General features: G+C 42.3%; 3 protein-coding genes across 6 annotated transcripts; 1 reads left to right on the top strand and 2 right to left on the bottom strand.

The window, feature by feature from the left end:
- Positions 1 to 1,041: 1,041 nt before the first annotated feature.
- Positions 1,042 to 3,051, bottom strand: olfm4.1 (olfactomedin 4, tandem duplicate 1). Its single transcript, XM_061231443.1, has 4 exons — positions 2,860 to 3,051; positions 2,519 to 2,731; positions 1,952 to 2,096; positions 1,042 to 1,853 (listed from the first exon to the last, which is right to left on the bottom strand). The coding sequence occupies exons 1-4, from the start codon at positions 3,049 to 3,051 to the stop codon at positions 1,042 to 1,044; spliced, it is 1,362 nt and encodes a 453-aa protein (XP_061087427.1).
- Positions 3,052 to 5,194: 2,143 nt separating this feature from the next.
- On the bottom strand, positions 5,195 to 9,841 carry LOC133121799 (leucine-rich repeat-containing protein 74A). Its single transcript, XM_061231321.1, has 12 exons — positions 9,689 to 9,841; positions 9,489 to 9,596; positions 8,783 to 8,876; positions 8,651 to 8,700; positions 8,328 to 8,409; positions 8,079 to 8,164; positions 7,579 to 7,773; positions 7,243 to 7,338; positions 6,857 to 7,000; positions 6,642 to 6,746; positions 6,345 to 6,430; positions 5,195 to 5,771 (listed from the first exon to the last, which is right to left on the bottom strand). The coding sequence occupies exons 1-12, from the start codon at positions 9,839 to 9,841 to the stop codon at positions 5,195 to 5,197; spliced, it is 1,776 nt and encodes a 591-aa protein (XP_061087305.1).
- A 1,238-nt stretch (positions 9,842 to 11,079) lies between these two features.
- angel1 (angel homolog 1 (Drosophila)) lies at positions 11,080 to 17,649 on the top strand. Of its 4 annotated transcripts, none has more exons than XM_061252337.1 (11): positions 11,080 to 11,116; positions 11,433 to 11,523; positions 12,263 to 13,027; positions 13,173 to 13,408; positions 13,607 to 13,676; positions 14,140 to 14,582; positions 15,137 to 15,269; positions 15,875 to 15,985; positions 16,075 to 16,123; positions 16,231 to 16,376; positions 16,624 to 17,649. In XM_061252337.1, exons 2-11 carry the CDS (start codon positions 11,460 to 11,462, stop codon positions 16,782 to 16,784), a joined length of 2,178 nt encoding a protein of 725 aa, XP_061108321.1. In that variant the 5' UTR covers positions 11,080 to 11,116; positions 11,433 to 11,459; the 3' UTR covers positions 16,785 to 17,649. The 4 variants fall into 4 exon arrangements, with proteins under 4 accessions (XP_061108321.1, XP_061108327.1, XP_061108336.1 ...); XM_061252343.1 differs by lacking the exon at positions 11,080 to 11,116 and adding an exon at positions 11,125 to 11,140; XM_061252352.1 differs by lacking the exon at positions 11,080 to 11,116 and having other exon boundaries at positions 11,360 to 11,523; positions 16,093 to 16,123.
- Positions 17,650 to 18,271: the final 622 nt, after the last annotated feature.

Genomic DNA, 18,271 nt, shown 5'->3' with positions numbered 1-18,271 from the left:
ATCATTGGTATCCTTGGGATACCCTTCTCTTCTTTTTCAGACCACGTGTTTTTCACGGGATTTAATTCTGGAGACTGAGATAATCATTGCAGAACATGGATGTTGTTTTCACTTAACCAATTCTGTGTGGATTTTGGTGGATGCTTGGAGTCATGGTCTTGCCGGACAATCTACCTATGACAAAGACTCAGCTTCCTAGCAGAAGCAATCAGATTTCCTGGTACTTTGTTGAATTCATTGTGCCACAGATCTTAAATAGTGCTCCTGGACCACTGGCAACAAAACATCTCCAAAACATCAATGATGCCATATTTGACAGTAGGTATGAGGTCCTTCTGCTTGTATGCATTCCATTTTATCACCAAACATGTTGATGGTGTGTATGGCCACAATGTTAAATTTTGGTCTCACCTGACAATAGCACTCTCTTCCAGTCATAATTCCAATGAGGTATTGTATATGCTTGGTTTTGTATATTGCACTGAGTAAGGGCTTTCTTCATGCCACCATTCCAAACAGTTTGCTGGTATGGAGGTGTATTATATATTTATGTATTATGTATTTTTTTTTGTATCCATTACCTGACTTGTGATGGTCAGTTGCCATCTGTGTCTTCTGAATTGAGTTATTTGGCTTTCCCCATGCTGATGGTTGACAAAGGGATTTTGCAGGCGTGTTACCTCATTTTTATGCTCTAGTGAAACTGGAAATGATGGAATGACAATATAGTTTCTTTAGACTGAGATGAACTAAAGTAAAGCAAAACTGTAATGCCAATTTCACTTTGTTTGCTTTTATTTACAATAATTGCTAGAGGTGCAAATAACTATGGCACATGTGGTTTTCAGAAAAAAATTCGATTAAAGTGTATAATTCTCCAATATTCTTTTACATAAAATATAGATCACAGGCTCAATAAATTTAGTGAGATTCTAAGATACTTCACTGGTGCAATTCCAAAGATAATCATCAGCGGATGACACAAACATTTCAAATACTTAACCTTCATACTAGCGTACATTCTCACAAGCAATTTGGTTTTCAGATCAGGAGTTGTGGTGTATTAACAGTTGTATGATTAAACCACACATGATAGGACACATAATAACCATTGTTGTACATATATAGCTTCTGATCAGCAGGGTTATAGTCCAGGTACATGTAATTCTCTTGGAACTTCTCAAAGGGAATGCTGATGTAGCTCTCCTTGCCTGTGTTGGTGTCAAAGGAGTAGAAGATCTCCTCTGTGCGAATGTTCATTGGACGAGTAGCATACAGAACCCCACACACCATGAAGGCATTGCCCACAGAGGGTCTGAACAAACTGGTCTCCCACACCTGTTCCACCCCAAAGGTGGCTACATCTATTTTGGCAATGAGCATCATGCCTTCGGAGTTCTCTGTGCTGTATATCACCCACAGTCCATTCTCATCAGCTGCAAAGTCAAAGTTCTGGTTTGGAGAGTAGCTGTATGAGAATCGGAGGCTGGCCTGAGGAAGCACTTTGGACTCATAGGTCATAGTGGTTAAATTCATTCTGCACATGCTGGCTGTGTTATGGCACTGGTAATAAAAGTAGTTTCCATGCACAATGTCATTATTGCCAGTCCCATAAAAACTACTGTACGATTTAAATGCACTTCTTAATATTAGTCTGTGGTAGTCAGTATACAGTTCAATGTATCTCACTGTGGTGTCTGTATTCGCTGAAAGCCAATACATTGATTGAAATCCTGGCAGGGGGTTAGAATCCTTTCCCCAACCCCCATAAATGTAAGCGGTGCTCAAATAAGCATTCAGCTGGCTGATGATGGGCTTGCTGATTCTGGAGATGCCTCCATGTTTGCAGGATCCTAGAAAAGGGAGAAGAAATTTCAGATTGACTGGCAATAGAAGGACATGGCTCTGGTGAAAGTATGAAGACATGCAATCCTTTTAGGGAAGGACTTACCAATGTTGGGATTGAAGATTTCATTGTATCTCCTCTCGCATGCTTCCAGGTTTAGCTGGAGCTCGATGTACTCACGCCGGGTCACCAGCACACGGTTTGTGTCAAAGCTCTCCAGGTGACTCAACACAGTAATCATGGAGGAAATCTGTAGGGAAAAGCAGTATAGCCAGAGAAATCCAAATAGAAATCCATCAAAAAAAGTGCCCAGCCGAAACAGGGGTTTTATTTTCCCACCATGATACTCTCTGTACAGTGATCTCAGATCTCATCTCTATCTAACCCCCCCCATTTTCTCCCTGTCTAAATAAAGCAAAATAACAAAATTAAAGACATTTAAAAGTCTTACTTTAAAAGTTTCTGACTATTTCAATTATACTTTTCACTGGGAGCCAAAGAGGCTAGAGATGTTGACATAGATTTCCAGGAGCTAATTGGTAGTTTTGAAAGAAAAGTGAAATAAAGTATAGTGCAAACATCCTGAAAACACACAAACATGCTGGAGAGAGCCCCGAGAGAGCTTCCCTATTATAAATGGTCTTTAAATCTGTTTTAAGATGTTGCTCTTACCTCTTGGCTAATGATCTTTAATGATGAGGCTGAGACTTGGATAGATCCTTGCAGCTCTGTGATAAGAACCTCCACCTGTTTTATCTTAGTCTTCACCTCCTGCATGTGAAGCTCATTGTAGGAGTCTGGATCTTTCTCCATCAGCTCAACTTGCAATGTCAGATTGACAATCTTCTCCAAATAGATTGCCATCTTGCTTTCATATGTGATAATCTATTTAAAAGAGAAATTCCTAAATCCTATTAACCATGATCTTCGTGATTATGGTGAACACTGCACTTTAGAAGGATATAAGGAATGAATACTGCATACAGAATTTCTAAAGAGGACTGACAGGGTACCTTGTTTATCTCCAGCTCAAGCTTGTGCTTCATCTCCATGGTCGATGACTCTACCATAACCAGTTGTTCCATTGGAAACGTAGTGCCAGGCAAGAGGGCTTCACAGGAACACTGCTCACTGTCTTCCACCGTCCCATTCCTCGCGCTCCGGCGGCCTAGAGGCTGAGTCAAGGCACAAACACACCAATCCATTCTCTTGCATTATATATGGCTTGGCTTGTCTGTCTGAAATTCAGTGTCCTGTCCACAGTTGTATAAAAAGTATATGTTCCCACTGAGTTCAGAATCAAATGGGTGAGGTTCTGCAACCTGTGATTGTGCACCTGATATTCCCTGCACCTGTGGGTGAATAGTAAAGGTAAAAATTAGGCTAACTGGCAGTACTCTTATCCCTCAGACACAAGTGAGTCTCAGAAGAAAAAGAGGAGGGAGGCATCTATCCAGTAAACTGAGAAGGCAATATCAGGTGGAAAAACTTTACAGTTGCATTTCCCTGTTGCATCCTGGGATGCAGTCACACTGCCAGAAGCCCAGTCTTCCATGGGCTGGGGAAATATATAAAACTTACTGATTTGCACAGTTAAAACATCATATTAGCACAACTAAGCAGGTTAATGTTGAGAAACTCCTGTGTCGATTATATGTTTACAAAGTGACTCTTACCAGCCGAGCAGAAGTGAGACCAAGGAGTGAAAGCAGCAACAGAACAGGAACCATTTTGCTTCAGTGTTGTTATACCAACTGTCTTCAACTGACACACTCCATGCACTTTTAAAGGTCTCCGAGCTGACCACACATCATATCTTACCACTTCTTAAGATTATTGCCATTTTATTTATACTTCTTAAGTACCTTTGTTTGCTTTAAGATTGTGATCATCTACTGCATGTTGCTTTTATGACCAGCTTATCTAGTCCGTGTCACTTTAATCAAATAGGCACAAAATTATACTAGGGCCTGTTACTACTGTTTAGTTATTAAACAAATATTTTAACTGGTGTTGGTATTGTTAACAATTTCCCAATGTGTGTAACCGTACAAGTGCATTGATAGGCTTTGATAGGCATATCTTTTATTTTATTTGCACTCAAGGAACATGCAGATAAATTAGGCGGGCCATTCAGTGTCTTCAGATTTGTGCTCACCACACCTTGTCAAAGATATGCAGGGTATGCAAAAAGCAAAACCAGAAAGTGAACAAAACAACACCCGAAACTGGAACACAATACAACAGGAACAAAACTTTGAACCGGGACATTGACGTTAAATTAGCTTATTCCAACTGTTGGATTAAGACCTGTCACCTGTCACACACTTGACTGTTTTAACCTTAGATTTTTATGTGACAGAATATCAGGAACTGGTGAATCTCAGGAACTAGGCACAAAAAAAACAAACCATACTCTTGACGTGTCTGTCTGACATTCTGACAATTGTATAGAAATAATATTTCCATTGGGTTTTGAATCAAAAATCAACTGCTATTCCTTGCACTAACAAAGGTGAGGTGAATCAGCAGCAGTCTTACCCCCCAGGCACAGGTGAGTCTCAGGAGAACAAAGAAGATGAGGATAGAAATCATCCTGTCTCAGGCAGTATGGATTCAACTAGTTTTTCTGAGCCCACAGCCTCTTAAGCACCGTCTTATCTTGTGAATCAGGGCATCTGCCTCCTTCCCACGGTCATTGTCATTTTTCTACATAATCTGTGCCTGTTGTGTGCAATCCCATCAAACAACTTTTTAACAACAGCTTCAACGGTGGGATTTTACTTATTTGCAAACATAAAGGCTGAGATAGATTTTTATTGTTTTCGAATGAGGTCAATAATAAAATATGCTCCATGCTGTTGAATGGCGATACTGCCTTCTGGTTTCTAAAGATCTGAACCTATTTTATTTCCTCATTTGGTCACACCTGGTAACATACACAAGCATTACAGCTACAGCCTGGGGCGACATTGGCTCAGTAGGTAAGAGCAGTTGTCTGGCAGTCGGAGAGTTGTTGGTTCGATCCAATCTGGGTGTGTCCCTGAGCAGGATTGCTCTTGACGAGCTGGTTTGTGCCTTGCTTGGCAGCCAATGTGATGCATCAATTATACGTTAATAATTACAAATTGTACAGCGCTTTGGGTAAAGTCACTATATAAATTATTTGTACATCACTTTTCCAAGGGAAATTGAAAACCCTCCCCCAAAATCCATTCACCATAAAAAGCAAATACACACACATTTCTCTAGCATATGCTTCCTGTCTGTAAGAAACATAGTCTAAATGCAGTGTCCATCCTCCAGGCCATATCATGATATTGTATATGAAATTAAGTATTTTGCCAATCAGACTTTTGTTCGATGATGTTTCTTTGCCTTCTTTCTCTTTGTCTTTGTGGTTTTGACTTTGGATTTTGGTTTCTTGGTCGCGATAGCAGGTCTAGATCTGGTCAAGTGGTTGGCTGTGGAGGTCAGCTTCAGTTGGTCGGCATCAGAGTTTGTGATGGAGTGCACTTCCAGGGCAGAGGTAGGCTTTGAGGTGGAGTGTGTCAGCAAGTTGGGCTGGGAATAGGAGCGTACCGCAGGGGAGCCAAGAGAGTGGGTGTTCGTGGCTCCCCCTATTGGAGGTAAGTGGACATGCTCACTACTCAAGTTTGACACAGAGTAGCGGCTGCTGTTGGACATGACCACGTGGTGCCAGGAGCTGAGGGGCGTAGCCGAAAAGTGCGGTCCACTCGAGCCCTCTTTGGTGCCACCTGGTGACATGGTCAAGGAACTGTGGGACGTGCTCGCTTCCACCGCGCTCCGGAAGGTCTTGAGAATGCGGTCGCTCTTCTGTTTCTCCTTCTTCTGGCGTGATTCCACCTTCCGCAGTTGCCGACGGTGGTCACGCATCATCTGCTTCCTGGTGTCGGCCAGGCCCCTGTACAGCAAGGCACCATGAGAGGAGAGCAAGTGAGCTCCCAACAATTTTATGCTCAAACATCTGGGAATTTTTCTACTTTGTTCATTCAAAATATCTGAAAATAACTCATCTGAACTGGCAGTAAGAAGCTTCAGTTAATTACAAAGCATTGCAATACAAAACAAATCTCTGTATGTAACTTACAGTATGTGTGAATCTTTTAATATTGTTTTTCGCTATATGTTTTGTATATATATATGTCTAGGTATAGGGAAGTTCAGGCAATGACTTCAGCAGTAAAGCAGAGTCAATTAATTTCAATGGATGAAGAGGCATGCAAGAAGTCTGGTTGTCCTTCTCTTTTCCTGTAGTTTCCTTCATGGACATTGGTGCTGAGTTATCACAAACCAGGCAATCAACCAGCACAGAGGGTCTGATACAAGCTCAGTAGGCTCATTAAATGAGTAAATATAAAGAAAGTAAGGAGATTAACCCCTTGAGACTTATCTACTGTATATATTTGCATTTGCTTTCAATACTGTTGTTGGCTCTCATGTGTACTTAATCCATGTCTTAGTGAGAAAATCCCACCTGTAGTCAACCATGCCAGTCCCCTCTCTATCAAGTCTGTGTATCAGCTCCTCAATCTGGTAGCGGTCCAGAGGAATAGTGGATTGCTGCAATAGTTACAAAAGAGCGTTAGGAACATAAACAGAATTAGGGTGTAACATGTTCATTTCACAAGGTGAGTTACTTGAAAAGTATCTTTTTTAGACCACAAACCCTTCAATGTCCCTATACCAGCCATTGTAAAGCCTGCAGTATAGTTGTCAAATGTCTGTGACTGTCCTCAGAGACTGGGGACTGAATGCATGCATTGGCTCTCACCTGCACTGCTCTCCTGAAGTCTGAGACAGGCACATGCATTGTCCCATCTTTATCGATGTTCCGAAAGAAGTCCCAGAGGCGCAGCTTGCGTACATCAAGATAATCCTGCAATGGGGCAGGGTGGGTTTGGTAAGGGATTAACCAATACTCCTGCCCTGTATAGGAGTGAGCATATTTTCTCTGTCAGGCATTCACAACATCCCGTTTTACTGTACCTGGATGACTTTCATGGGGTCGGGGCGTCTGGGGGCCTTCTTGGCAATGAATCCACCCACACCCCCATAATGCACTTCTAGACTAGGGTGTTCCTGATAAGTGACTTCCAACAGCTGAACAAAGTTTTCATTCACCAGTACATTCTACAAAAAGACACACAGACTTCAACAAGAGCTAGAGCAAGAACAAGAGTATAGCTTGTAACAAAATGTTATTATCTAAGTCATATGCCACTTTGGCTTTTGAAGTGTCTGCATATATTTATCATCTTACTGTGAAAGCCTACATGTTTTATATGCAGGATATGTATATATAATATGGAGTAGACTGTCTGAGCTTGTGATGAATCCCACTGAAAGCATGGAGAAAGAGGGACAGCACTCACAGAGATGTTGATCTCTTCCAGGGCAGATTTAGGGGAGCTTCTGACAACAGCGATTAGAGCCAGTGCACCCTCCACTGTCAGCGAGTTATACGCCAGCTGAAAAGATAACATACAAAAGGTTTTAGATAACATCTAAAAAGAATGAGTCACACACAAATTTCAGATTTTATTCTACACTGAACAGAATTCTATTGTGCTTAGACACTTTACCACAACCCTTCTCTGCAGAAAAATAGCCGTTATTTTGCCACTTTGGCTGGAGAATCGCTGCTGTCACTACGACAGACACGGCAATGATACTACTTCAGTGTTGAAGCTGCCTCTGCAGCGACCCACCCGCAGCACTCTGAGCGTGTCGTTGGCCTCCAGGCCTTTGCACAGCATGCCTGTCCCCTCATTGGTGATGCGGTTGTAGCTGAGGTCCAGGTGCACCAGGGTGTTGTTAAACTTGAGGGCCTCCCCCAACGCCAGGGCCCCTTCATTACCGAAACCGTTCCAGGAGACGTCCAGGTGTTTCAGGGTCATATTCACCTGGAGAGTTTGTGGTGAAATGTGGTTGGGGAGGTTTCATTTCCCAAGCACAGCAACACGTGTGAAGCACCGAAGTTCCATATGCCATAATCTGTTCAGTCTCTTCAACAAGCACATATATTTTAAGTGAATGAATTAAAAAAATATGCACATAGCTTTGTCAAATCTGCATGTACAGGTATGCATGTGTGAGAGAAAGAGATTACAGATATTCTGAGTCAAGGTTCACAGACAGCAGTGTACGACAGACAGCGTCGTCAGTAATCCACTGATGTGTGAAGGGTTCAGAAAGAGTTCGTCCTCACCTTCAGTCCAGCACACAGAGCCACGGCCCCTTTCATACGCAGGTGATTCCAGCTCAGGTCCAACACTTCCAGCCCTTCGTTGTTTGCTTTGGGGACAAAACCACAACCCAGTGGATGGGGATTCCACAGTTAAACAAAATGAAATGCTTCAGACACAGACACCATGGCTGTCCCCATTAACAGATTACAGTGGTCTTGGCTTTAGTGACTAAATTGTAAAATTGTGATTGATCTGTGTAGTACTCATACCTAGCATGTGACCCAAATGCTCTCCACCTCTTTCACGGAATTCATTGTGACTCAGGTCCAGCTCTTTTACCCTGTAGTTATTCTTTTTCAGGGGAAAATGTAACATGTACAGATATACATACAGTGCGGTCCATAAGTATTGGGACAGTGACGCAATTGTTTGCTGCTTTGACTCTGTATTCCAGCAAATTGAATTTGAAACAAAACAGTGAATATGAGGTTCATACATAGCTCCCCACAGAAAATATATCACTGTCCAAATGCACAAGTTTATCTATGACCATAAGCAGACCAGTGCATTAAGAAGTCTGCTGATGACTTACCACCAAGGCATCAGAAAAGTGTTTTCCATCATCATCTGTGAACTTGTTACCTGGATGGAAAAAGTGTCTGATTGATTTCACTGCCAACCATTTTTATTTAAATGTATTTTATAACATAGTAATATACTCTACCTGAGAGCTTAACCGATTTGATGGCAATGTTTTCTAAAAGCATTTTAGTGATGTACTCAGCCCCTTCACTCTTGAGGTGATTGTTGGAGAGATTCTATGCCAAACAGGGAATAAAAACTGTCAATGAATTGCAGAATAAATGTAATTTTACTGCATAGTACGTGAATCAGCAATCTACTGCCCTCCTGTGGCTCCCTATCAAACGAACCTGTAAGAGATGGCTTATAAATCAGTCCATTTAAGATTAATCTTCTCAAATTGAGAGTATCAACACACCCTTTGTGAGTAGGGTTGAGGTTTGTAGGATGTATCAGACACCTTCTATAGTTGTTTTACAGGAGTCAAAAGAAACACTGCAATCGTTACTTGTGCTGTGTGAGTTGCACAGTGTTTGCACATGTTTGGACACTTCTTAATAATATTTCAGTTTCAAAGTTGAACACACACCCAGTGAGTTTTTTCTTAGGTAGACCTGTACACCAGCTCGTTAATGCAAATATTTAATCAGCTAATAATATGGCTGCAACCTAAGGCATAAAAACATGCAGACGTGGTCAAGAGGTTCAGCTGTTTTTCAGACCAAATGTCAGAATGGGAAAGAAATGTGAGCCAAGTGACTTTGACCGTGGAATGATTGTTGGTGCCAGACCTCCCGCTGCTCTTATCACTGTATACCTGTTATTTGTTGTTGTTCATTCAAACCTACCAGATTCTGCATGGTGATATTTGCTTTCAGCATTTCCACAAGATATCGTGTCCCTTCAGCCAACACATAATTATCCTCCAGTTCCAGGGTTGTGATCTGCATGTCAGTCTGGACACATGTTAGCATGCTGTTAGACAATCTCTAGCAGCAAAATGAATGTACATGTAGGTACAGACCAGGAGGTCAGTTAGGGCACTTACCACTAAGGCAATTGCCAGTGCCTTGCATCCCAGAGGCCCCAGGCCATGGTGGTTCAGATTAAGGGTGGTGCTACCCAGATTGCGCAGGAAATAAGAGACGGGGACCACGCCCACCATCCGGCACGCTCGGAGATATACATCCGCAGTGGACATTTCCTTATTATTCTTTTCTGTCTCTGGGAACATGGAGATGCACATGTGCGGTGACCCCCTGAAAACAACCACCTTTATACCCCATAAAAAAGGTTTTGTATTGTGGCATTCAAATGAATATGGAGCATAAGTATTCTTTTTTAGGCTTGGATATTTACTGGCTAATGAGCTAAAAAGTCTTTAAGATGCATTCTGAAGTGAACCTAAGGTTCTAAAAACACCAAACATCTTTCCATTCATGTTTGTAATGTCAGAGATTATACATGATCTGGTCAATTCTGGAATACAGTACAATACATAAACTGTCATTTGTTTTAGACAACATTTTATCTGAGAATCTAGAGCTGTATTTACCATTGTATTCTTTCTTGTATTATTGCAATGCTTCACGTTCTGTGTTTTCTTATATTCATCAGAAAGCTGTTAATTATATCTCTATAAATCTCTTTCATAGGGAAGACAGATATTCCAGAAGTTCTACAAAAATATCTGAAGACAAATCCCTTGTACCTAGTGAATGAAAAAAAAATTTCACCCCACTCTGAAACTGCAGAAAAAATAAATACAAATAAATGAATTAATAAATGTATAAAAAATATATAAGTTATGCATGAACAAAATTTGCACTAGTCCTTCAAAATAAAAAGGTTTGTATAAAATGCTTCATCGTAATCTCCCGTTCCTAGAGGACTATTTTACCTTCAGGTTCCAGGTCTGAATCCCACTCATCTGAGCTGCTGGACTCCTCTGTTACGGGTGATTCAATTCTCTCTTCCAGTCCGAGGGACTCAAGGGATAAGCTGTCCAGGGCCATCACTTCCCCCTCTTTGGTGTTCACCAGATCCATGCTATGGACACAGCGTTTCTGTATCATGAAATGAATTAGCTGGCCTAGTCATGTCTCTATTTTATTCATTTTCTAACACATAGCCTACCTTCTCCCATCATACATTGTATCTTGGAGTAACACTGTGTTTCAGTCTGTCAGTAATTCTATCCTGCTAGAAACTCTACCTGACATAGTGGTCACATGACTCAGAAAGACTAATGGGGTTACGATTAAATATTTATTCCACAGACTGCATGCATTTATACATTTCTGTGTAATGTCAGATTTGTCATTCAAAGGAGGCATCACAGCTGAAATCTATACATCTGAAACTCTAAAGTTGTTTACACACAGTCTAGTTGATGGAAAACAAGGCTACCATACAATTTCAAGAATGATTATGACCAGACTTGATTGATGGGGGTCCCTGGATCAGAAAAGGATGGGTGAGGGTCCTTGGATCAGAAAAGGTTTATAAAATTGTGTTGGTGCACGTTAACGGTGCCGGGAGAGGAGTGTGATATAATCATTGCAAAAGCTGCTTTTAAACGAATTTACACTTCGCACTCATCGCAAAACCCTGTGTTTTTCAGCAGTAGCTTATGCAACAAAAGTTTTAATGTAATTCCTCCTTAAGCCGCGCATTATCTGGGCAATAGACAGTAGTCACATAAACGTTTGCCACCGAGTGGAGCTTGTGCAGTGTGTTGTGGCATTGGCATTGAGGCAGTACTATGAATAAAGTTTTTTTATTCCATACAGGAAGCACAAGAATACGTCAAAAAGAGGATGATTGGAAGTCTCGTCTATTACGTACTTTTCCCGTTAGCACGGTTTGTACACAGCGTTTCAGGTAAATATGTGTGGAATAGGAACAAGTAAAAGTGTGCGTTTCGGTTTTTATATTGCTGCTCGTTTTTTTGAGCCGTGGCATAGCTTCTCGCTATACAGCCACTCTGGTGTGCGCGAGAATTCCAGAAGTGAAGGGAGCGATAATATATTTCATGACAGCTGCAACCTGCATAGTATTATGTGCATGGCTCATGAAAGTTCCTCCCTGAATGTTATGTGCACACTGGAGGTAAGGACTGCGTTCTGTTGAAGAAAAACAATCATGACCGAGCTAGCACCATAGACTGTAGAAAAATACACAGCAGTTGCAAGCCTACGTTTATCAATAGCGTAGCTAACTGAGCTAGCTGGTAAACTATAACGTTATATTACAAGCTGTCGTCACTTCCCACCTGTCTCAAATTAAAAAATTGTATGCGCTTTGGTAAAGATGAGAATTCGATAGTAAAGAAAACTTAAGCTCAGTTTTTTAAATGTTGAAATCTCACCATCTGCTGCAAGTTTAGACTTGTGAAACATTTCATTTTAATTAGCATATCATGATGTTCATTAGGCAGTGCATAGACAAAGACTAAATCAGGAGTTATTTATATTGTAATTGATTTGAAAAGAAATGTATAAAGGCAATTATTTTTAATATAAAGTTTCGTGGCCCTAGTTTTTTAGTGAGTAATTGGATGCGGTTGCTAATCTGCTCCAGTATGCCAGTGTTACTTGTGCCTTCTATCCGCAACGGACAGGTAGAAGAGCAAAGCATGGCCTGGTGAGGGAAACGCCTTCCGCCTTGATGAATGGCTCAGAGGTGTGGGATGGCGGAGGTGCGGCTCTGCAGGTGCACGGTGAGGAGCAGACAGCCTGCCTGGAGCAGTGTCACAGTGCGGCTGGCGTTCCCCAGGAGCAGGCGGAGGAGGGGGAGGAGGGGCAAGTCGTCCAGGAGAAAGACCGGGAGAGGGTGACCGCTGAAACTCAGGAGTCACAGAGTGAGGAGGAGAAGGAAGCCGCCGTGGGGGAACCGAAGCGCGGAAGTGATGAGGAGATCCTGGAGGAGAAGAAAGGGGAGGAGGTACGGGAGGTGGGGAGTCCTTCGGCTGAAGGGAACAGGAAAAGGGAGTGGAAAGATGAGGACGAGGGAGGCGTGAAGCAGTCGGAGGAGTTTGGGGCGGCACAGGCCCAGGTGTCTGAGAAGGAGGACCTGCCACAGACGGGGGAGACAGAGGAGCCGGAACTGAAGCGAGGGGCTCCTGCAGGACCAGGAGGCCTGGACTCTGACACGGGGACAGGGTCTGCTGAGGTTGACCTCAGTCAGGGGATATCCAGCTCTGTGCTGGACCTAAGTGCCCTCCTTTCTGAGACTAATGTGCAACCCTGGGAAAACTTAGCCCAGCCCCTGTACACTGGCTGGCATTTCCCCACAGGCTCTGGGTTGGGTGAGGTGGTCCACTGCCCATCTTGGCAGTTTTCTGGAATGAGCTACTACCCTCAGCAAGAAACAACAACCTTTGAAGGTGAGTTGGGTTTCCTGCTTCGCAGGCGGTCATTGTGAGATAGCAGTCGTCGCTTTCTTTTTTGAGAGAGCCCACAGCAATTAGGTCTCTTCAACAGTCATGTCAGTGTGCTCCATGGGTCAATAGACTCCTGCTTGCTCTGCAGTGGTGTGGAGGGTGTGGGAGAACCTGTCTGAGCCCCACACTGAGTTGGAACCTGACCAGGGAGCTGGATTGGGTCCCCGGGCGCCGTTCAAATTCACGGTCATGTCCTACAACATCCTTGCTCAGGACCTGCTGGAGGCCAACGCAGAACTGTACCAACACTGCGCCCCAGAGGTGCTGGCCTGGGAGTTCCGCTTCCAGAACATCCTGAGAGAGTTTGTCAAATGGGATCCTGATGTGAGTGGAACTTCACCAGCCCGAGCACAATGCACTCATAAGCATCTGAGTCCATGAATATATGGACTTCACTGCACTTTGGATTGAATTTGCCCTGTCAGGTTCAGGCTTTGATATGTATTTCTCGTTGTCGCATTTATTTTTTTGAGCATTAACAAAACATTTTGCTTTGTACTGAACCTGTACCCTGCATTTTAGATTCTGTGCCTTCAGGAAGTCCAGGAGAACCACTATAATGAGCAGCTCCACCCTGCCCTGTCTGACCTGGGTAAGCATGAACCTACAGAGGAACAGATCTGAGCACTACTCCGCCTTCTCACAGTGTCAGCTCATCCAGCTGGTAAAAGTATAATTCATATCCCCAATCAATCCAATGGATATTTACATCTGTGAAAGAAGCAATTTTGATTTGAAATGTTTAAAGTGGTGTTAAAGGTCATACGCACAAAATAAGTTTTGGTATTTTTACATACTTTTTTACATACTCATTTGAAATATAATTCATATATTTCTTATGTATCTAAAAATTTGTTCACATTTCTCGCTACAGGAATGTACAAAGGATCCAAACTAGTAACCAATACAGGCACAATTGAAAATATTCTGTTGAGCTCCATTATAATGTATGGACAATTCTACCTGATTTTGGAGACAAAAACCAAATCAAATCAAATTCAAACTGTAACAGGAGTTGTAAAATACGAAATAACAATCTGAACCTCTTGATGCAGGTTATGCCTGCGTTTACAAGAAGCGCACCGGCACCAAGACGGACGGATGCGCCATCTGTTACCGGAGGACACGGTTCTCCCAGCTGTCTCTGAGGGTGGTGGAGTACCGCAGGCCCCAGGCGGAGATGCTGGACAGGGACAACGTGGGCCTGGTGCTGCTTCTTCAGCCCATCAGTCTCCAGGGTTCAGACGTCACAGTGCTGGGCTCGCCCGTCTGTGTGGCCAACACACACCTACTGTTCAACCCTAGAAGGGGCGATGTGAAGGTGGCCCAGCTCGCCATACTGTTGGCAGAGATCGACCTGACGATGAAGAGCTTGCCGGTTAAGGGGGCTGGTTTCCCTGTCATTCTGTGTGGAGATTTTAACTCGGTTCCCAACATGCCCCTCTACAACTTTATCACCACCGGTCAGCTGTACTACCATGGGATGCCAGCCTGGATGGTGAGTCTGGTGTCACTGAACCTGGGAAATGTGTTGCTTTTTGGGGTGGTGCATTGTAATTTTATGCTACACAGTGCGACGCAACAGGTAGACATACAGCACGTTCTGTGTGACATTGTGTCTTATGCAAGGATTCTGCTGCTTCTGCAGTTTGCGGTGATCCTATGAACTACACAATCATTATTTTTACTAATAATTGAGTATTAGTTTAAGCAGGTCTACCAAACTGAAAATGAAAAATGACAACTGCAAAAATGTCAACAAAAAATGGCTGTGTAAAATTCTGCATTAATCATTTGAATAGAAATAGACAAAAGTGAATTATGCATTGTAACTTGTCTTGAATGTATTGTATGTCCTCCTTGTGAGGCCAAAGAGAAATTTCGACAAAAGTGGGCAAATTGTCCATCTTGGCAGTTTTCTGGAATGAGCTACTACCCTCAGCAAGAAACAACAACCTAGTCTGATCCAATCTAATCTGATTTATTTGAATTTTTTATTTTGCTTTTGGACTTCTCAAGTGCATTTTAAAATGATTTCATTTGCTGTGCTAGATATCTGGTCAGGAGGACTTGTCTTATAAAATGCACCCTCGGAGGTTGTTCGCCCCCTTGTGGCCAAGCACCCTTGGTATCGCTGACACCTGCCAGTATGCGTCAGAAGGTAGAACGGACAGACAGGAATCAGGTGGGGAGAACTGTGCTGTGTTGTGCATTGAAGTAAGCTGCCAGTGTACGCTAGTTAAGTTTTTTTTTTTTTTACATTGGTTTGGACAATATAATTTGACAAAAATGCTTTCTCTTAAATCTCAAAGCCACAAGATTGGTCTTGGAGCTGAGGAATTGAATGTTTTAAAATGGATGCCTACACCTCCAGTCCTGGAGGACAGTTAGTTTCTCTTCTAAAAAATGATTTTGGCTTCACATTGTCCAAAATGCTGTATATACCAATGTTAGTTCATTCCTCGCTCTGACCACAGTAAAACATTTTTACCAGGATATAGGGAAATGAAACTACCCTTGTCATCAGTTAAGGGATAACTTCAGAACGTCTGTATGGCATATTGAGATAAATGTAAAACTGGTATTCATGCATGAAGAAACGTGTCTGTGAGTATTATATATAAATATACTGTGCCTAATTAATTTTGAGAGGGTATTGAGATACAACACTTATTGTTATTTTAAACACAATTAATAAAGATCAATCCTGTTTTCCTGGCTTTTGGGAGTATGTGAGTGCATGAGTGGTTACGCTTCATCTGACATTCTGTTTCCGCACTTCTTGTTCAGGGAAAATCCGTTACGATCACAAGTTCCTCCTCGGGCTGCGTTTCTGTGAGGCTGCTCTGATTCGCCCCGAGAACCTGCAGCTGTTACCAGGTGTGACAGATGCCAGCCCAGGTAAGACACAGCATGCATTTCTGTTTCTGTGTTCATTCAATATTCACGTCTGTAAGCACATTATATTTACTGTTATTATGTTTTTATAGCTTCTTTGCTTCCTCTAGACCCACCGGAGAAACAGCCACACATCCCAAGGTCAGTTTTCGGTATGGATCCAAGCACATGCATTTAACACAGCAGCCCTGGTGTGTGCACTGTGTGACCAAGTGTGATCTGTCACACAAACATGTCTCTCTCCACAGGTTTAGAAACACTATTCGCCATGGCTTAAAACTGAAGTCAGCCTACAGCCACTTTAATGTTGACACCAACAGGCTGGAAGTCACCACCCTGCACCCAGACTTTGGGGCAACAGTGGACTACATCTTCTACTCCAACAGGCCTCGAGGTGGGTTATAGGGAGATGGGGAGATTCTCAGGCAGAGTACTTAGACATGCATTTCCCCATGAGAAGACTGGAACATGAACTTATAGGAGCAGTGCTTGTGCTTGTAGGAGCAGTCTTGAAATGTGATGCTCCTTTGAGTAACTCCTTATTAAATGTATTCTTGCATGCAATTCATCCCGTAATCTTCTATAAGACACAAAACTGTGAAAATGAATTATTTGTTGATTTATATTGGTATTATTTGTAGGTATCAGCCACCGGCAGTATGGGGGCCTAAAGTTGCTTGGCCGCCTTGCCCTCCTGTCACAGGAAGACCTCTGGCCAATGAACGGACTGCCTAATGAGATCTTCTCCTCAGACCATCTGTGTCTCTTGGCAAAGTTTCAGCTGGACCCCAACCACGTGTGATGTCCACCTGGGTCTTTGGCCATTTGGAGGGAGATGAGAGTTAACAGTGTTCTCATTCAAGTTTTTACATCCAGTTCCAGTTCAGATGGTTAAATATCAAGCCTCAAGTGTTTAATAGTGAACAGTTGAGTGCTTATATATGGAAAAGAGCAGACATTTCCAATTATCTAAGATGTGCAGATGACCAGGACCGGTCATTTTGTTTTCTGAATAAGGCTCATATTGGTTTTTACCAGAGGCAGAACTTTCTTTTAGATTTTCTGTTTGCATGTGACAAGAACTGAGCCAAGGCTGAATTGCCCTGTAGTATTTCGATTTTTCTGTAGCTGCATTAATGCCTTGAGATACGTTAAGGCAAATTGTATGGAAGGGGCTTGAACTCAATACTTTTAAATTTAAAACAAACATTGAATTATTTTACTTGCAGTGCATTGCTATCTTGTCCCAAGTTGCTTTTGTTTCGGTTGGTGTTTGGTGTTTTGGGAGAAGTATGGAGGGGAAGTGTTCACTGCAGGAAACAGACTCAAGACTGACCGGCTACTTCCTGTGGCCAAAATAAACCTCCACTGAGAGTATAATTGAACTGTGAAATGACAACATCCACCTCACGGTATTTCTGTTTTTTATTGAAACCCCTTCTCCCTCATGTTGAGTTCTTATTACTGAAACTAATTTTCAGTGGCAGGAAATGTACCAAGTAAATATTTTGTATAAACTGTGAATAATAAGGCATATTTTTATTCGAGTATTAATGCTGAAAGCATGTCAGCTGGCTTGTGAAAGCTCAGTATGCAGTGTGTGTTTTTTTGGGTTTTTCAGTCGCAACGCATATTGAAAATAAAATAATAAATGATGCCCTCTCCAAGTTGAACTCTGGACTTTCTTTTGTATTTTTATATTTTAATCTTTAGCATGTTGTCCAGCTGAAGTAAAACATACATTTGCCATTTGAGTATCAAAAGAGGAGTAAACTTAGAATTGATTAGTGAGAATGAGCTCATTGTCCCCGACTGCCATAAAGCATACAGTCTCATGGTAAACATGCACAATGTGACTGAATTATTAATTCAGAGGGCAATCAAGCATAAGGGGGCAGAGGGGTTTCTCTTGGGGGGGTGGAGCTGCCGTGCCTCTCTTTGAACAGTGTTTAGGACAGCTTGCCATGATGGATGAAGACTGAAATTTACTTTTCTATTTTATCTGCTTTATTCCCGCAGCTCAGCACAGTTGCTGTACTTTCTATACTTGCCCAGGGTGACTTGCACAGGTTTAATTTAACATCACTGTTATAGAGATGGATATTTAAAGATGCAATTCAGAGGTGGATATCTTATTCAAGGGAAACACAATTTCACCCATTTTGTATGTACTGTACAATCTTTGGATGACAAAGATAACACCTTGATTTGTTAATATACAGATTATTTACTGGATAGCGGTTTTTGAGAAAAGTTGTGATGCATTTTCCTTTCAGTGTAGGTTGGTGA

This window comes from Conger conger, chromosome 1, assembly GCF_963514075.1.
Source record: "Conger conger chromosome 1, fConCon1.1, whole genome shotgun sequence".
Classification (NCBI taxonomy): Eukaryota; Metazoa; Chordata; class Actinopteri; order Anguilliformes; family Congridae; genus Conger; species Conger conger.
The sequence above is the reverse complement of the archived record's forward strand: the minus strand, read 5'-3'. Positions and strand labels throughout refer to the sequence as shown.